Consider the following 16,839-nt stretch of genomic DNA (forward strand, 5'->3'; position numbering starts at 1 on the left):
AGACTAACCCTTCCTGCCCTCTAAAGCTGGCCCGGGGCTCCCCACCAGCCCATCCTCCCTGCCCTGCCACCGCGTCTCTCTCACGCCCCTGCGGGGGCCACCCCCAAGAGCGCCCGGAGCCGGGCCCCGGACCAGAGGACGCGGACACATGAATGCAGCCCCTCCCCACGGCACGGGCATGCGCACGCAACACTGACAAGCGCACACTATCGCGGCGCAGTGCCAAGCGCGCACTACTTTATTGGTGCCGGGTGCTCGATTCCCGTGCTGGGCAGCTGCACGCGCACGGGCAGCAGCAATTGCAGCTGCTCAGCGGGCGGCCACCTAACCCTGGTGACGAAGAAGAGGCGGAAGTGCTCCAGGCGCGCCTCTTGGAACTGCATGGGGTCGTACTCGGGTCCATCAGCTGGCCGCAGCAGTGACAGGTATCGCTCCTCCTGCAGCAGCGTGCGGCTCAGCAGCTCCTGCGCCAGGCCGGGCCGCACCGCCTCCAGCTGCTGCTGCACGGTGGGGAACAGGTCCACCTCGCGGGTCGAACACCAGCGGCTTCCCGTACCTGCGCGGCCGGGCGGTGAGGACGGGCCAAGCCGGCCGGGGCATGCCCAGGCCCACGCGCCTCACCTGAGTGCTCCCAGCAGAGCCAGCCGCACCCTCTCGGGCCTCAGGTGCTCTGGGTTCAGCGTGTCCACGTAGTTGGTGTCCTGGTAGTGCAGGAAGGTGGCTGCTTGGCCCGAAGGGTCGATGACAAGAGGCCACCTGGGGGCGGCTGTCAGGTCACCACCGTAAGCCGGAACCCCCAACTGTCCCATGCCCGGCCCACAGCACTGACCTGCCGTCTGCGCGGATGCGGTCGCCAACGTCCTTCATCAGCACGTCGTGCAGCTCAGTGACCTGGCACCTCAGCCCGGGCACCTCCTCCTCCTCCTCTGTGGGGATGTTAGTGTGCAGCCGCCTGGAGATCCCAGCGCCGACCCCCTCCCTGGGCCTGCCTCTCCAGCCCCCCGACCCCGGCCCGAAGCCGCCCACCCTCCTGCGTCTGCTCGCGCAGCTCCAGCCTGGTCATGGCCAGTGTCTCCTCGGCCTTCTGGGCCTCCTGACGTAGCCTGTCCACATGGGCCTCTGCATCCTTGATGGCCTGAAGGAAGGGGCCACGCTGACCTCCACAAACCTGCCCCACGTTTGGTCTCAGGAGGTCGCATGCCCGGCTTCCTTTCCACCCCACCCCACCCCAAGGAGGCCACTGCTGCCCATGTTTGGGAATGAAAGACGTGCCCCAGAACCCCAGGCCTGCCGGAGAGAAACCCTGGGCTGATGCAGAGCAAGGAGGGGCGTCCAGAAAGCAGGGGCCAGCAAAACCTGGTGGTCCACACCTGCAGCGTGAGCTCAGTCTTGCCTGCGAGCTTCCGCTCACACTTGTCATGCTCCGTGATCCTCCGGTTGAGCTCGCAGTAGGCCTGCTGCAGCTGGGTGGCAGGGCGGGCAGGCTCTGGCCAGGTCCAGAACCTGCAGGGTGCCTCCCCTCCTAGCTCTTCCTCCGCCTTCCCAGCGCCTTCCTCGGCTCCTCCTCCGCCTTCCCACCTGGCTCTCTGCCTCCTCCCCACCTGTCTCCTCCTCCTTGTCACCCAGCTCCCCTCCTCCCCTGGCTCCTCCCTGAGCTCACCTCCTTATGACACCGCTGCTGCTCCTTGGCTAGCTGTTGCACCTTGAGGATCATGCTAGAGTGAGAGGGAAAGGGCTGGGTCAGAGGACCTACCTGTCAGTGCACCCCGCCACCCTCTTGCCCATCGCACTGCTTAGCGTCGGCCTCCTTGTGCATCTGGGCCTCCTGTGCCCGGCGCTGCTGCTCCGCCTCCATGTTCTGGAGCATGGCCTCTGTGAGGCTCAGATCCCACGACTGCAGCACACTGGCCACTGCGTCCAGAGTGGCCACCTAATGACAGGTGACATTTGTGGGATACTCAGGATGTGCATGTTCTGAGTGTTCTGCTCAACCTGGGAAGGAGGTATTTGAGGAAAAAATGCAGGTTTCCCACCAGGTAACAGAAACACTGTGTAGCCTGGAGTGCTCAGCAAAATTGTTACAAAGTAAGTAGATTAAGCAAGTACCAAGATAATTACTGTCAGGAAAGGTGCCCAGCACTTTCTTGCTTTGAAGCAGCCGGCGGCCATTATAGACTGGCCCTGACTGCTTTAGAGCTGCTTTGCCATGAAGGGCCACAGTGAGTGCCCTTTAGCGAATTGTAATACTAGAGTCCCCGCCTAGTGGAGAATTGTAATATCATTAACATTAACATGGATTGCACAGCATGATTTGTCTCACTGTGAGCAAACAAAGACACGATGCAAAAGCTCTGCTTCACCCACTGGGAGGGATTGGAGGCAGACGTGGATTTTGCAGGCAGACGTGGATTTTGCAGGCAAGACGCTCCTGTGGAAGAAATTCCTGTGCCGCCCAGGAGCAAGCGCCCTGGTAAGTAACCTCTAATAAACTCATCTAACTTGCCAAGCTGGACTTGTCAGAGTCATTCCTTGGTCTTTGGTTCCTGCCCCAGGATTCTCCTGAAACAGTTGGCTTAGCCAGCAGGATCCAAGAGACCAAATGATGAGTAAAAGAGGAGGCATTTCCAGGGGCTAATACCGTCTTCTCCGGGGACAATCCCGGGGTGGCCAGAGCCTTCCCTGTGGAGTCGCTGAGTTACTCAATCAGTGTGGGCTGCTGCATGAGCACAGGGATGCCCCCAAAATGCCGGTCGGGAATTGAGCCTTTGCTACGAGAAGGGAAAGTGCTTCAGTATGGTAAAGATGGCAAACGGGTGATAGCTGTGTGAGCTGGCCCCCAACAGAATGTTGGGACTGCAGAATACGGTGCAACAACTGGAGGAGGAATTACGACTGGAAACGGATGTACAAGATGCAGTCTCGCTCTGACACCTGGGCTAGAGTGCCGTGGCATCAGCCTAGCACACAGCAACCTCAAAGTCCTGGGCTCAAGCGATCCTCCTGCCTCAGCCTCCTGAGTAGCTGGGATTACAGGCGCACACCACCATGTCCAGCTAATTTTTCTATTTTTAGTACAGACGGGGTCTCACTCTTGCCCAGGCTGGTCTCGAACTCCTGACCTCAAGTGATCCTCCTGCCTCAGCCTCCCAGAGCACTAGGATTACAGGCCTGAGCCACCACACCCAGCCTGTGCAGGAGTTATATAAGGTACAAATAGTGCGCCAGCCCAGAGCCCCTGTAACAGCCTTGTATGGCTGGTGAAGAAGACGGGTGGCACAGTAATTGACTGTCAATTACTATAAGCTAAACAAAGTAGTGTCCCCTGTACGTGCAGGTGTAATTAATGTTGCTCAACTGATAGAACAAGAGTTAGGAACTTGAGTTAGGAACTGTTCTTGCTGTGGCTGATTTGGCTGATGCCTTCTTCATGTTTCCCTAGCAGAACATTCCCAGGACCAGTGTGCATCCACTAGGGAAGGCCAGCCATGGACTTTCCAGGTGCTACCACAAGGTGCCTGCACAGCTCCATCATCTGTCACAGTGTGGTCGCACAGGACCTGTCTAGACTCTCTTTGTCTCCCTCTGTCTCCTTGTTTCACTAAATTGATGATATTTTCCTAACCTTAGAGTCTCTCACAGATTTGGAGATTGTTCTACAGACTGCCTTGGACAGCTTGAAGGACAGGGGATAGGAAGTCAACCCCCAAAAGATGCAGGGGCCTAGTGTGGCTGTCAAATTCCTGGGAGTGTCTTGGTCAGGTAAGACACATGATATACCCGGCACTATTATTGACAAAATAGCACAGCAACCTGTTCCCCAATCTGTAAGGCAACTCTAGGTTTTCTTAGGTTTATTAGGTTATTGGAGAATATTTACTCCTCATCTGGCATAAACTCTCACCCACTGTACACCCTGGGAAAGAAGGGTGACCAGACAGAGCAAGAAGCATTTGATGGGCAGTTTCCCCAGTGCCACAAGACCCTTGTGTATTGGAAGTTACCAGGGATCCTGTGGGGACGAGCTGGGGTCTGTGGAAAAAGCAATAGGGTTGGTGCCTGTGGGGCTGGTCTCAGCTGTGGAAGGGAGCAGAATCCTGTTACCCTGTCGTACTGGAGCAACCGCCACTGGACATGCAGGGCGTTGCAGCAAGTAGAGGCCGTAACTGGAGGACAAATGGTTACAGTAAAGACTGCTCACCCCATGAAAGGGTGGGTGGAGGCCTTTTAGCCAAACCCTCTGCCAGGGTGGTGCAATTACACACCTGCAGAAATGGCGCACCTATCTGCAACAAAGAGCTGTCTTATTCACTAGCCCTTGAAGCCAGGCCCTGCAGCAGGTGCTTGGACCCATCCACTGTGAACAAGGGGAGGGGCTGGCGTGGCAACAGAGCCACCCACTAGACCAGCTGCAGTGTACAAGGGACCCCACTAATACCTGCTACGGCCTGGTACACACATGGGTCTAGAAGGCCACTCAACACCCATGGTGGCAGTAGCAGTGCAAGTGGATACTGACACTACATGGATAGGATGGGGATTGGGACAGAGTAGCCAATGGGCTGAGCTACAAGTAGTTTGGATCCTAGCCACCCATGCGCCCTGGCCACTGGTCATTTGTGCAGACAGCTGGGCAGTTTAGGGAGGATCAGTCTCACAATGTGGATCAAGCCAGGCTGGTGATGGTTGGCAGGTTCCAGGCAGGCCCCTTTGGGGAATGTGTGTGGCAAGACACCCGTCACAGAAGACAAGAAAAGGATGCACACCTTACAGTGTGCCGTGTGGATGTCCACAGCCCTGGGTCACCTCCTGGACACCAGGAGGCTGATGCCCTTGCTCATGTCAGGGCCATCTGCCCAGGCCCACCAGCAGAGGCTGCTACCTGGAAACACTGTAAGAGCAGCCACCAGGGGGGCAGCCACGGGGCAGGTGATAGCATCCCTGTCCACCACACAGATGTTCTAGCAGCTGTTCAGAAATGTGAGGCCTGTTCCTGGCTGTGACCTAGAAGTGTCCCCTCCACTCTGGGTCCTGTACATCGAGCCATACAACCTATCCGGGACTGGCAAGTTGACTGTATTGGCCCCGTGCCCCGGCGTGAAGGCAAAGCTCTGCCATAAGCGGTGCAGGCACCGTGGAGGGTTTTACAGGCCTTCCCCACAAAGTGTCCACCAGGTGGAAACCACCAAGTGTCTCACTACACGCTTAGTGTCACATGTGCTGTACCCAGGAGGGTGGGTAGTGACCAAGGTCCTCATTTTACAAGTCATGACATTCAGCAAAGAATCGTGACATCACAACAAAACATAGACTGGAGATTTCACCTGCCACATGATCCAACAGGGACAGATCTAACAGAAAGAAAAAATGGTCTGTTAAAAACTCAAATGTGTGTACTGTCCAAGCACGGCTCCTTGAGGCCCTGGAGCCTCTACAGGTTTTGAGTGGGCCACCCGCTACCACACATGGCATCACTCCCTATGAATGGTTGGCAAGGCCTGTAGAACAGGCCCCGCAAACTCTCTGAGTCACGTGCAAGGCGCTGAGCCCGGGCCCCACAGCAGGTGGCCAGACCATGCTCCTGAGCACACCAAGGGGCTGCAGCTGAGCTGGAAGGTGCCTCCACACTCGGCTGGTTTTATGGTGCTGGAGGACATTGCGAAGCCACCTAAGGGTGAGGTGACCCCCAGTGGTGCCCCTTGATGGAGGCCTGAAAGCTTTGCAATACTGCCACATGGAGACATCGATACCAGCTGGAGCTACCACAGCGAGTGACATGGGCAAGGCTGTTGTGCCTGCTCCTGGGAGGGGAGCCTCTCGTGGCGCTATAAACCGGGCTCGAAGCCTGCAGCAGCTTCCCTGATAGGGCCTATGGGAGAAATTGCATCAGCAATAATGTCGCAGGGAACAGAGTCACCTTTGAGAGTCTCTTCAAAAATGTGTGTCTGCGCCCATGGGCTGTTGCTCCTGCTGTCCGTGGCAAGCGGCAGTGTCTTTTCAGGTTGGGCTGCAGCAACGGCAGCGGTCAGCAACCAGTCCAGTTGTTGGGTATGTGGCTGCCTACCCTTGTCCAGTGGGGGTGGGAGGCCGTGGGACATACTGCCCATGACATCCGGAATCAGAGTGACAGGATGCGCTCTCTGAGGAGTGGCAACTCTCCCCACGCAGATGACATCAACTCCACCATTTGTCATAGACAGCTACCTACACCTGAGAATACTTCCCACCTGCCAACTGTTGATGAACCTAAAACATGTGCCTTTACAATGGGGAGACAGCACATAAATGTCACACGGCCAACACATAACACTTGGGGTGGATTAACATGGATGACACTGAACATGGACTGTTATACTCAGAGGCCCCTCTATGCATAGAAAGACACAATCCGACTGCAAATTCTTCCACTCGCCCTGGGCTGATGGGTGGGCCGCCCCCTTCAGCAAGCGTCCACACTGTTGGCCTGCGGGCATCCGACTGCACGGGGCGGGGTGGGGAGGCTGCTTCATCAGAGCTGGAGCTTATATTGTCCCCTTTTGGGGGACAGCTCACACTTGTGGCCATACCTCCCCCACAATTGGACTGGGAATTGTACCATGAGGTGGCCTTTCCTGCCAGGTATTATACATAAAACTCTGCCTACGGTACCTAATAATATCAAGGCCTGAGAGCTCGTCTCCCTAGGTCTTTGGCTTGGTGGGAATGGCCCCTAAATATTCTCCTGTCCCTGCGGCAGGAGCATTAGATGCTCTCACCCAGTTGATGCTCTGCCCAATTCACTGCTGAAGCACGAGACCACACAAAAAATGCTGTGTACCCCTTAAGCCAAGAAACTACCCAAATGAGAAAAGTGGTTTTACAAAACAGAATGATCCTGGATGCACTCACTGCAGCTGAGGTGGGACCTGTGCCTTAGTGGGCACCACCTGTTGCACATAGATTCCAGATGAAGAAGATGATGTCACAGATACTTTGTCTCATTTAGGTACCCGTATCAACAACGCAGAAAAATGAGGAGTCTTTGATTCTTTTTCTGAGTGGTTACACTCTCTGCCTGTGCATTGGAGCTGTATTTTATTAACTGGCATAATGCTTGTATTTAATACTTGCTTTTATTGTTGCCTATACTGTAGATGTGGGTTATATGCACAAGTTACTGCCATGAGATATAAATCAATGTAAAAATGATAGATGTAACATGCCCTCCTTTCCTGCTCAGGGAGTATTGCGGAAGAATGGGCGGAAAGATTGTAAGAGCTGGGAACAAGGTGGATTAAGGGGAAAATGCAGGTTTCCCACCACAGAACAGACGCACTGTGCTAGCCTGGAGTGCTCAGCAAAACTGTTATGAAGTTGACTAGACAAGTACCAAGATAACTACCAGGCCCGGGAAAGGTGCCCAGCACTTTCTTGGGTGCCTCAGCACTTTCTTGCCTTGACATGGCCAGCTCAAGCTGGCCCTGACTGCTTCGGAGCTGCCTGGGCTGTGCTGCAGTGCTCTTTAACGGTAGTGCTCAAATCCCGCCCAGTACAGAACTGCCAGACCATGAGCACAACACGGGCTGCACCACAGACAGCGCATGACGAGGTTACTGCTGTGCCTGATTTGTTTCACTGGGAACAAGCAAAGATACAACATAAAACTATGTCACTCACCAGGAAAGGATTTAAGACAACACCACCGGGTCTGCAGACAGCTTGTTCAGAGCCCAGGCCCTGGGCGAGTCATTCAGTCATTCGCTTTTCTGTGCCTGGCCCTCCTTGTGGGTGGAGCAGGGGTGAGGCGAGGGGAATAACGTGGCGGGAGCGTGGAGGGGTCTGCGCACTCCCTCACGGCAGGCCAGTCGCACCTCGCCCTTGACCAAGAAGCTGTTACTGGGTGGGTTCCATCTCTGAATACCACTTGCCTGTGTCTGCTCTAGGGACACAAGCTGACAGGTGCCTGCTGTCCAGAGGGCAGGGTGTGGCTGGCTCCCCCACAGCTAGGTGACAGTGCAGGGAAGGAATTGGCCTGGCAAACACCAGGGGCCGAGGCGCACCTGCGCGCTGGAAGAGCGGGCCCAGGAGAAAGTAGGCACCTGAGGGTGGCAGGAAACAGCCAACAGGCGCAAGGACATGTGGGCCAGTGGGAAGACAGGTGGACGGTGGATGGATGACCGGGCGGTGGTGTGAGGTGGATGAAGGGGCACTGTGTTTGGGGTGGGCGAGGAGAGGCAGACACAGGGTTTGGGCAACAGCGACAGGTGAGCACCCGGAACACCAAGGCGTCTGCATACGGAGCTGCGTGGATGGACAGAAGTCGGGGCGATGATTAGATAAATAGTATGGGAGAGTGAACAGACATATGAATGAGGCAATGAATTAGTAACTTAGAAATTGTAAACACTTGTTTTAAAGAATAATAGCTATCATTTGTTGAGAACTCACTATATGCCAGGAACTGTGCCAGTGTATTTCATTATCTCATTAATCTTCAAAAAATAGATGATTAGCCCCATTTCTGAATATATGGAAACTGAGATTCAAAGAAGCTTAAGAACTTATCAGTTTGTAAGTGGAAGAGCTGAAATAAATGGAAAACTAAATGAATGAAGAGATAAAATATATGAATAATATAATGAGTGAACTTACATTTTATTAAATAGACAATAAATGATAAATTGATGAATAAATCAATGACTTAATTACATGATAAAAGAATAAAGATTAGATTAATTGAATGAATGGATAAAATAATGTATTGATACCAAAAAAATTAATAGATGAATGAGATAAGCAAATGGTTAGTTGAGCAAACGGATGGATGAATTCATCATTTAACAAAATTTTTGAGTGCCTGTCATGTGCCAACCAATATGCGTGACATTGGAGAATTGTAGGGTAAACTGAAGAAAAATTAGGAATGGTCCCTGCTTTCTCAGAACTTTTGTCAAGTAAACAGCATGAATGTGTGTATGAGTGGATGAGGGGGATGTCGGAATTAATAGTAGATAAATATATTAATAAAGGAGAAATGATTTTAAGATGGTATCATGGGTAGAATGGGTACGTTAATGAGTGGATAGACTAGTAAGTTTATGAATAAATGACTCATAAATTAATGAGAGAATGCATGAATTGATGAAAGAGTAAATCAACTACTGGAGGAAAAGACCAAATGGACGAATTTATAAAAACAATGATAGACGAATGATAGAGGGATGATTCATGGATGGACAGACGATCAAGAGAGTGGTTTAATGCTTCTATATCATTACTTATATTCTGTCAACTTGTTTCATCAATTATTGAGAGAGGTTCTTGTTACTTCATCTTGAAAGCAGAAATTTCTGCTCATTTTTTTCAACCTTTTTTCTCTCTGTGTTTCCTTTTGGATAGTTTCTAGTGCAATGTCTTCAAATTAACTAATATTTTTCTCAGTGTCTAATATGCAACTTCTATTAATCCCATCCAGCGTATCAATGTATTGTTCCAGCTCAGATATTGTCGTTTTCATCTCTAGAAGTTTAGGATGTGTGTGTGTGTATATGTGTGTTTAATACAGCTATAATATCTTTTAATGTCCTTGTCTACTAATTCTATCATCTGTGTCACAAGTCAGTTTTGACTGATTTTTCTCTTCATTCTGGATTATCTTTCCTGTTTTTTTTTTCTTTTTGCATCCTTGGTAATTTTACTAAATTTTTTTCTTTTTTAGACAGAGTCTCATTCTGTTGCCCGGGCTAGAGTGCCATCAGCCTAGCTCACAGCAACCTCAAACTCTTGGGCTCAAGCAATCCAACTGCCTCAGCCTCCCAAGTAGCTGGGACTACAGGCATGTGCCACCATGCCCGGCTAATTTTTCTATATATATTTTTAGCTGTCCATATAATTTCTTTCTATTTTTAGTAGAGATAGGGTCTTGCTCTTGCTCAGGCTGGTCTTGAACTCCTGAGCTCAAACAATCCACCCGCCTTGGCTTCCCAGAGTGCTAGGATTACAGGCGTGAGCCACTGCGCCTGGCCTAAATTTTTATTTTGAAATAGAGATTTACATGAAGTTGCAAAAGTAGTCCAGAGTTTCCATATACTCTAAACAAGTGCTCCCAGTGATGAATCTTATATAACTGTAGCACAATACACAAACCAGGATATTGACACAGCACAATCCACAGACCTCATATTCAATTTCAACAGTTAAATATAGTCACGTATGCATGTGTGTGTGCATGTGTGTACATAGTCAAGTACAACTTTCTCACGTGTGTAGATTGGTGTGACCACCACCATAATCAAGACAGCTTCCTCACCACAAACATCCCTGCGCTGCTCTCCATGCCAAGGCCCATCTCTGTCCCCTTCTCCTACCCAAGCTCCCATTTGTAACCCTGTAAACCATGAATCTCTTCTCCTTCTCTACAATCTTGTCATTTTGAGACTGTTATATAAATGGAATCACACAGTACCTTTTGAGATTGGCTTCCCCCGCCACTCAACATAATTCTCCTGAGATTTATCCAAGTCATTAGGCATGGCACATGTCACTAGATTGTTCCTTTTTGCTGCTGGGAAGTGTCCCATGGTAGGGATGTACCATGGTTTGTTTAAACATCACCCACTGAAGGACATCTGGGATGCTTCCAGTTTTTGACTACTACAAATAAGGCTGCTATGAACATTTCTGTGCACATTTTTGTGTGAACGTAGTTTTCATCTTACTGGAATAAACGTCGGGAGTGTGACTGCTGAGTTACATAATAAATATATGCTTAGTTTTTTTAAGAAACTGCCACATTATTTGCCAGAGTGGCTGTACCGTTTTACATCCTACCAGCAAGGTGTGAGAGATCCAGTTTCTCTGTGTCCTTGCCAGCATTCAGTATAGTCACTATCCTTCATTGCAGCTGTTCTGATAGGTGTGTGATGATGTTGAATAAACACCTCCTCGTGTGTTTATTTGCTGTTGTTTTATCTTCAGTGAAGTTTTCTTCGTGTCCTTTGCTTCTTTTATAACTGGATTGTGTGTTTTATTTACTGTTGAGATTTGAGAAGTGCTTATATATTCTAGATGTGTGTCCTTTGTCAGATACATGGCTCACAAATATTTATTCCATGTTGGTGGCTTGTCTTTTCTTCTACTTGCCAAGGTCTTTTGCAGGCAAGATTTTTACATTTTGATGAAGTTCATGGATTTGTTTTTCTTTTTGGTTGGTGCTTTTGATGTCATGCCTAAGAATTCTTCATCAAGCCCTAGGCCCCAAAACTTTTCTCCTATGTGTTCTTCTAAAAGTTTTACACTTTATATTTAAATCTATAATCCATTTTTAGTTAATTTTTTATGGGGTGTGAGGTTTAGGTCAATCTCTTTGCCTATGGGCATCCAACTTCCCCAGCACCAGGTGTTGAAGAGACCACCCTCCCTGGGTGAGGTGTGAGCAACTCTGCTGCTCTTCTCAAGTCTCTGTCCCTGTGACTGAGCCACGAGCCCTCCTGGACCCCAGATCTGCTGGAAGATGTCAGCACCCTCAGATTCCTACCTGTGCCTCCCCACACCATTCACTATGCCACCACATTGCCCTGCCAACCTGCCCGCCCAGGAGGGACTACCTGTTGCAGACAGGTGGAGAGAAGGGAGCTGGACAGGCCTCATGGCAGAATCCACAGGTGGAGAGTCTGGGGTGGGTGCAATGCCCAGGCCACAGAGTACTCAGCTGGGCAAAGCCTCTGGTGCCGGATGTGGGAAGCAGGGATCTGCCACAGTTCTGAAGCAGGTCCCACAATTTCCAGGCAGCATCTCAGCTTTATAGATTTGGATGGGATGTGGGTGGCAGTGGGGGTGGGGGACACAATGACTGAGAAGGGCAAGGAACTGGGGTTCAAATTAAGTTGTTTTAAAGGAAACTAAGGCAGAGGCATTTTGTGACCCAGTTCCCCAGCTGCTGCTCCCACAGGATGCATCAGCTTCACCTGACCCTGCCTCCTGGGCCCAGGCAAGTCCAGGCACACACGTCCCCAGCCCCGCCCAGGACAGATGAGTAGTCACTTCCTACACAGTTCCAAGGCTCTAGGGAGGAGGGCACGGTCCAAGGTCCGTGGAGAAACAGGCAGAGTGCTGAGAGTCAGAGGCCAGGTGGGTGAGCCAGCTGCTGCCCTTGCCGGGTGAGGTCTCCGCCAACCCCTGGGGTAGCCAGCCGCAGTTTCCCCATCTACAACAGTAACATTACTTCGTCAGGTGGACAGGGGCATTGAAGGAGATGACGGAAAACTTGGCACAGAAGGCACTCAAAAAATGAGACACTTCCTCGATTGCGGCTGACAACGAGAGCTTTCAAATCAGGACTTCTGGGCAGGGAATAGGGCGCGGCAAGGCTGGGGACCAGCTCTGGCGCAGGGCTGCCCGGGCTCCTGACAAGGGAGATGCAGGGGATGAGCAGTGACCTGCTAGGCTGTGCGTCTGCCCGGCCGACACCTGCCTGGCTCGCAACTGCACCGCCCCGCCCCGCCCCGCGCCGCCCCTGCTCCGCCCCGCACCTGCTGGCCCCGCACCTGCTCTGGAGTGCTCCCGTCCTCCGCATACACCCGGGGGTCTGCTCCGAGCTTCAGAAGCACCTCCACAGCTTCCAGGTGGCCCCTAAAGGCTGCTCGGTACAGCGGCGTCCGACCGTAGGCGCCCTGCGGGAGGGGCTCCCTGAGCCAGACCCCAGCCCCGCCCTGCCAGGAGGAGGCCACCCGCCTGCCCTTGGACCGCGCCCCTCGGCGCTCTCGGCCCGGAGCTCACGGTGCCCACCTTGCTGTTGGGGCTGGCGCCGAGCTCGGCCAGCAGCTGGATGGCCAGGGGCTGCCCGCCCGCGGCCGCCTCGGACAGCGGCGTGTTCCCGTGGCTGTCCTCGCACTCCACCATGGCCACGCGCCGCTGCAGCCGCCGCGCCTGGCCGGCCTCGTCGTGGCCCACGCCCTCGCGGGTCAGCAGCTGCCCCACCTACGCAGCCCAGCCGGGGTCACCTCGGTCCGGCCCCGCCCACCCCATCCTGGCCCCTCCCCTCCCCCCAACCGGCCCGCCCCGCCCTACCCGGCCTGGCCACGCCCACACCCGGCCTTGGGCCCGCCCCATCCCACCCCTACCTGGCCCCACCTGGTCCCGGGCCGGCGCCTACTCGGCCCCTCCCGGCCAGCCCACTCACCTCCTTCAGGACCGCGCGGATCTCGCCCAGGTCCCCTTCGAAGGCCGCGTCCAGCAGCCGACCGCGGCGCTGCAGCTCCTCCTGCCGCTCCCGCCGCGCCGCTTCCTCCTGCTCGCGCTGCCGCCGCGCCGCCTCCTGCTCCCGGCGCACCAGGACCAGGAAGGCCTGCGAGGCCCGAGGTCAGTGTCCCCCAGCCCTGAGGTCACTGCCCTTCAGCCCTGAGGGCATTGTTCCCCCAGCCCGAGATCATTGTCCCCCCAGCCCTGGGATCGTTGTCTCTGCAGCCCCTAGGTAACTGTCTTCTCAGCCCTGAAGTCACTGCCCCCCCAGCCCTGAAGTCACTGCCCCCCAACCCCGAGGTCACCGTCCCCAGTCTGAGGTCACTGGCTCCCCAGAGCTGAGGTCATCACTGCAGTTCTGAAACACTGGCCCCTTGCTCTGAGGTCATCGCCCACATCCTGAACTCTCACCCGCAAACCTGACTCTCGATTTCCTCTTCCTCCAGCCCTGTCCCTGGCCTCACCTCCCTCTGCAGCTTCTCCATCTGCTCCAGGTACTCCTGGTGCTCCTGCCGGCGGCGAGCCAGCTCCTTTTTGGCCAGGAGCTTCCGGAAGGCACACTGGATGACAGTGGCCGCTTGGTCCTCCACAGTTGGCCCTGGGGGTGGGGAGAGGGCTCATATGAATCCCCGTTCTCCCCTGCAAATTGCCATTCACGCAGATGTGGAGGGTCGGCAGGGGGGAGCTCTAACCAAGCCAGGTATACCCTGAGCACCAGGTGAAGCCAGCACAAAGACTCCCCCACCCCCTACAAAAGAACCAAAACTCTTCTCAAAACCCACAGACAAGCCAAGCCAGACTAATCCACCAGCAGAGACCAGAAGGGGGTTTTTGGAGTGGCAGCCAAGGTGGCAGACAGGGGCAGAAAGTCTCCCTCCCACCTCTGGGGACCCTGAAAATCCCTACTTAGCACCTTGAAGTTGGTAGGAAACCCTGAGGAAAGATGAGAGATGGCCTCCAGCGGAGAACCCCCAACCTCCAGGACTCCCCTCCTGTATTCAGGCCCTGAGCACCCACAGGCTGGGCACTGGGCTAAGTGGGGACTGTCCAAGCCTGGGGAGGGTCTCAAGCCACAGCCCCACTGGACCCAGAAGAGGCAGTGGAGCCTCAGGTTCCAGCTGAGCACCATTCTTGCCAGACTTGGCCTCACCCTGGACAGCCACTTGGGGCAAAGCAGAAGTCTACAATGCTCAGCCTGGTGGCAGCTTGCAGGGAGAAGGGCAGGGAGGGCCAGCTGTGCAGTGGCAGAGGCCTTTGCGCCCGCCCTGTGCCTCAGCGGCCAGGTGGAGCCAGGCACCCGTCAGCCTCTCTGGGCCTCCGTGCCCCTTTCTCTAAATGGAGAAAGAAATTTGCAACACATAAAAGATGATAAAGAACTCCTGTAAATCTTTAAGAAAAGGTTAAGAATCTATGGAAACATGGTCAAAAGAGATAAACAAGCATTTCCTAGAAGAGGAAAAAGGATTAAAACCTTTGAAAACACATTCCATGCAATGCAAACTAAAACCACCATGGAGGATCATTTTATATCCAATAATTTTCCAAAATGTAAAGACAGACAATTCCCTGAGTACGTAAGGATGTGAGAATGGGAGGGCTAACATATGGCTGTTGGAAGCGGCAGCAGCAAACAACACCGAAAACAATTTGGTGTGTCATTCCCACAAGGGAGACATTCCCCTGCCCCGTGGTTTAGCTATCCCACTCCTGGGTACATTTGAGAAATTCTTATACGTGTTTACCAAAAGACATACACAAGAACGTTTGTGCCTGAACACAATCAAGTGTACATCAGCAATAGAACAGGTAGACAAATAATGGCATTTTTACACTGTGGAATATTACAGAGCTGTGAAAATGCACAACTCACAATGAGCAAAACGGCGTGGATTAACATTAGGAACAAAATTATAAATGCAAAAGCTGGTCTCAGAAGACTATATATACCATGGCAACATTTTTGCAGAGTTGACAACAAGAAAATCTGAAGGATATATTATTTATGCATAGATATGTGATGTTTTAGAATTATATTTTAAAAGTAAGGGAATGATGAAACTGTTTGACACAGTGGGTTCATCTGTGAGGGCAGGTGTGGAGCTAGGACAGGGATGCAGCCCTGCTGGTGACATGCCAGCTAGTACATTTCATTATTCTGACTAAGGCAAATGTATAGGTCACATGTCCTTGTGTATGTACTTTGTACACATTTTCAAAAAGAGGTTTTTATGCATCCAGCTATTTCTTGAGCTTCACTAGTTTATTTTCATTTATTAAATTAAATTTAACATTTTATTTTTAAAATGAGATGTATAAAATACCTCTGCCATTATAAATTATTTTTCTCCACCTCTTTCTGCCTTTCTGTGTAATTATGGAAATTTATCCCTGTAAACATGGACAGAGAGCAACATCTGGAATGTTCATTAAATGTCTGCACATTTGTTATTTCGGAATAGTGGGATATTGAATGACTTGTTATTTGTTGATTTTTCTTTTGCTTTACTTTTTTTTTTAATTCTGGATGGAGTTGTCATTACTATCGCTGTTAGTGTGCAATTGTTTGAAATAAGATAAATATATACAAGAATTGAATATATAATTATTAAGCATAAAAAACAAAAGCTGTGTCAGAAAAGCAAATGATCGTAGGATAGATGCGGTTTGAATCGGAACACCTCGCTCCCAGGTTCCTGGGCCACCCCGGCGGGGCCTAGCTAGGAGACGGATGGAGCCGCCCTGAAGTGGGGGTGCCGCAGACCCCGCGGGGTGAGCGCGGCGGGTGGGGGCGGGACACAGAGGGCCTCAGGGGAGGCCGCATCGCCCGCGCCCCAGCTCCGTCCTGCAAGGCCCCGCCCGCCTCACTTTGTGTCTGCCGGTCACTCCCTGCTGCACACTCCTTGCCCCTCAGCACACTGGTCTGGGACGAAACCTTGGCTCAGGCTGTTTTCCCGGGAACCGGAGCTAGCACCGTGGGTGCCGGCAGCGCTCCAGAAAGCCAGCGTGAGCCGGCTCCTGGCTGCCCACCCCTCCCGAAAGCCAGGAGGACCCCTTTGCTGGACAGTGGGGACTTGTCACCGCGTTGTCTGTCCGCTCCAACCCATCCTCCACTTGGCCTCAGACTAGCCGCACTCATCCGCTAGCACCGCCACCAAGCTGGCCCCAGGTGCAGCCCGAACCTGCCCCTGCTGTCCCCAGGGCTCCTGCTAGCTCTGCGCCACAACTGCGACCATGCTGGCTGCAGTCTCCATCTCCTTTCTGCACTTCGGAGGGGACAGAGGTAACAGAAACAGCCACGTCCCAGCTCTTGGGGCCTCCTCTGAGCTCCTGAGGCTGAGCCAGGTGACAGCGGCCCCTGGGGAGGTCCCAGCGCCCAGTTCTGCCAACTCCAGAGGCTCCTAGTCCCCACCTAGGGGATGAGCTGCTGCTGAGCATCTCTGTGGTAGCTCCACATCTCCTCTTGCTATTTTAGACTTCAACTGCTGTTGAACCAATTCTTCACATTAACGTTCCATATTTAACTGGAACGAGTTTTCTGTTTTCCTGGCTGTGCCCTGATAGACAAGTACTTGGTACCAGAACGTGCCAGGAAACAGAGCCTAAAAGGTACGGTTGTGCCGCTGA

At 52.7% G+C, this 16,839-nt stretch overlaps 1 protein-coding gene across 1 annotated transcript in view; it reads right to left on the bottom strand.

The window, feature by feature from the left end:
• Positions 1-233: 233 nt before the first annotated feature.
• Positions 234-16,839, bottom strand: part of IQANK1 (IQ motif and ankyrin repeat containing 1) — a 32,767-nt gene continuing 16,161 nt past the window's right edge. Inside the window, 12 exon segments of the mRNA XM_045561297.1 lie at positions 234-531; positions 533-556; positions 622-756; positions 830-926; positions 1,027-1,135; positions 1,371-1,463; positions 1,661-1,715; positions 1,782-1,930; positions 12,522-12,647; positions 12,763-12,954; positions 13,157-13,321; positions 13,680-13,813. Coding sequence (XP_045417253.1) covers positions 234-531; positions 533-556; positions 622-756; positions 830-926; positions 1,027-1,135; positions 1,371-1,463; positions 1,661-1,715; positions 1,782-1,930; positions 12,522-12,647; positions 12,763-12,954; positions 13,157-13,321; positions 13,680-13,813 — 1,577 coding nt within the window.

This window comes from Lemur catta, chromosome 9 (assembly GCF_020740605.2).
Source record: "Lemur catta isolate mLemCat1 chromosome 9, mLemCat1.pri, whole genome shotgun sequence".
Classification (NCBI taxonomy): Eukaryota; Metazoa; Chordata; class Mammalia; order Primates; family Lemuridae; genus Lemur; species Lemur catta.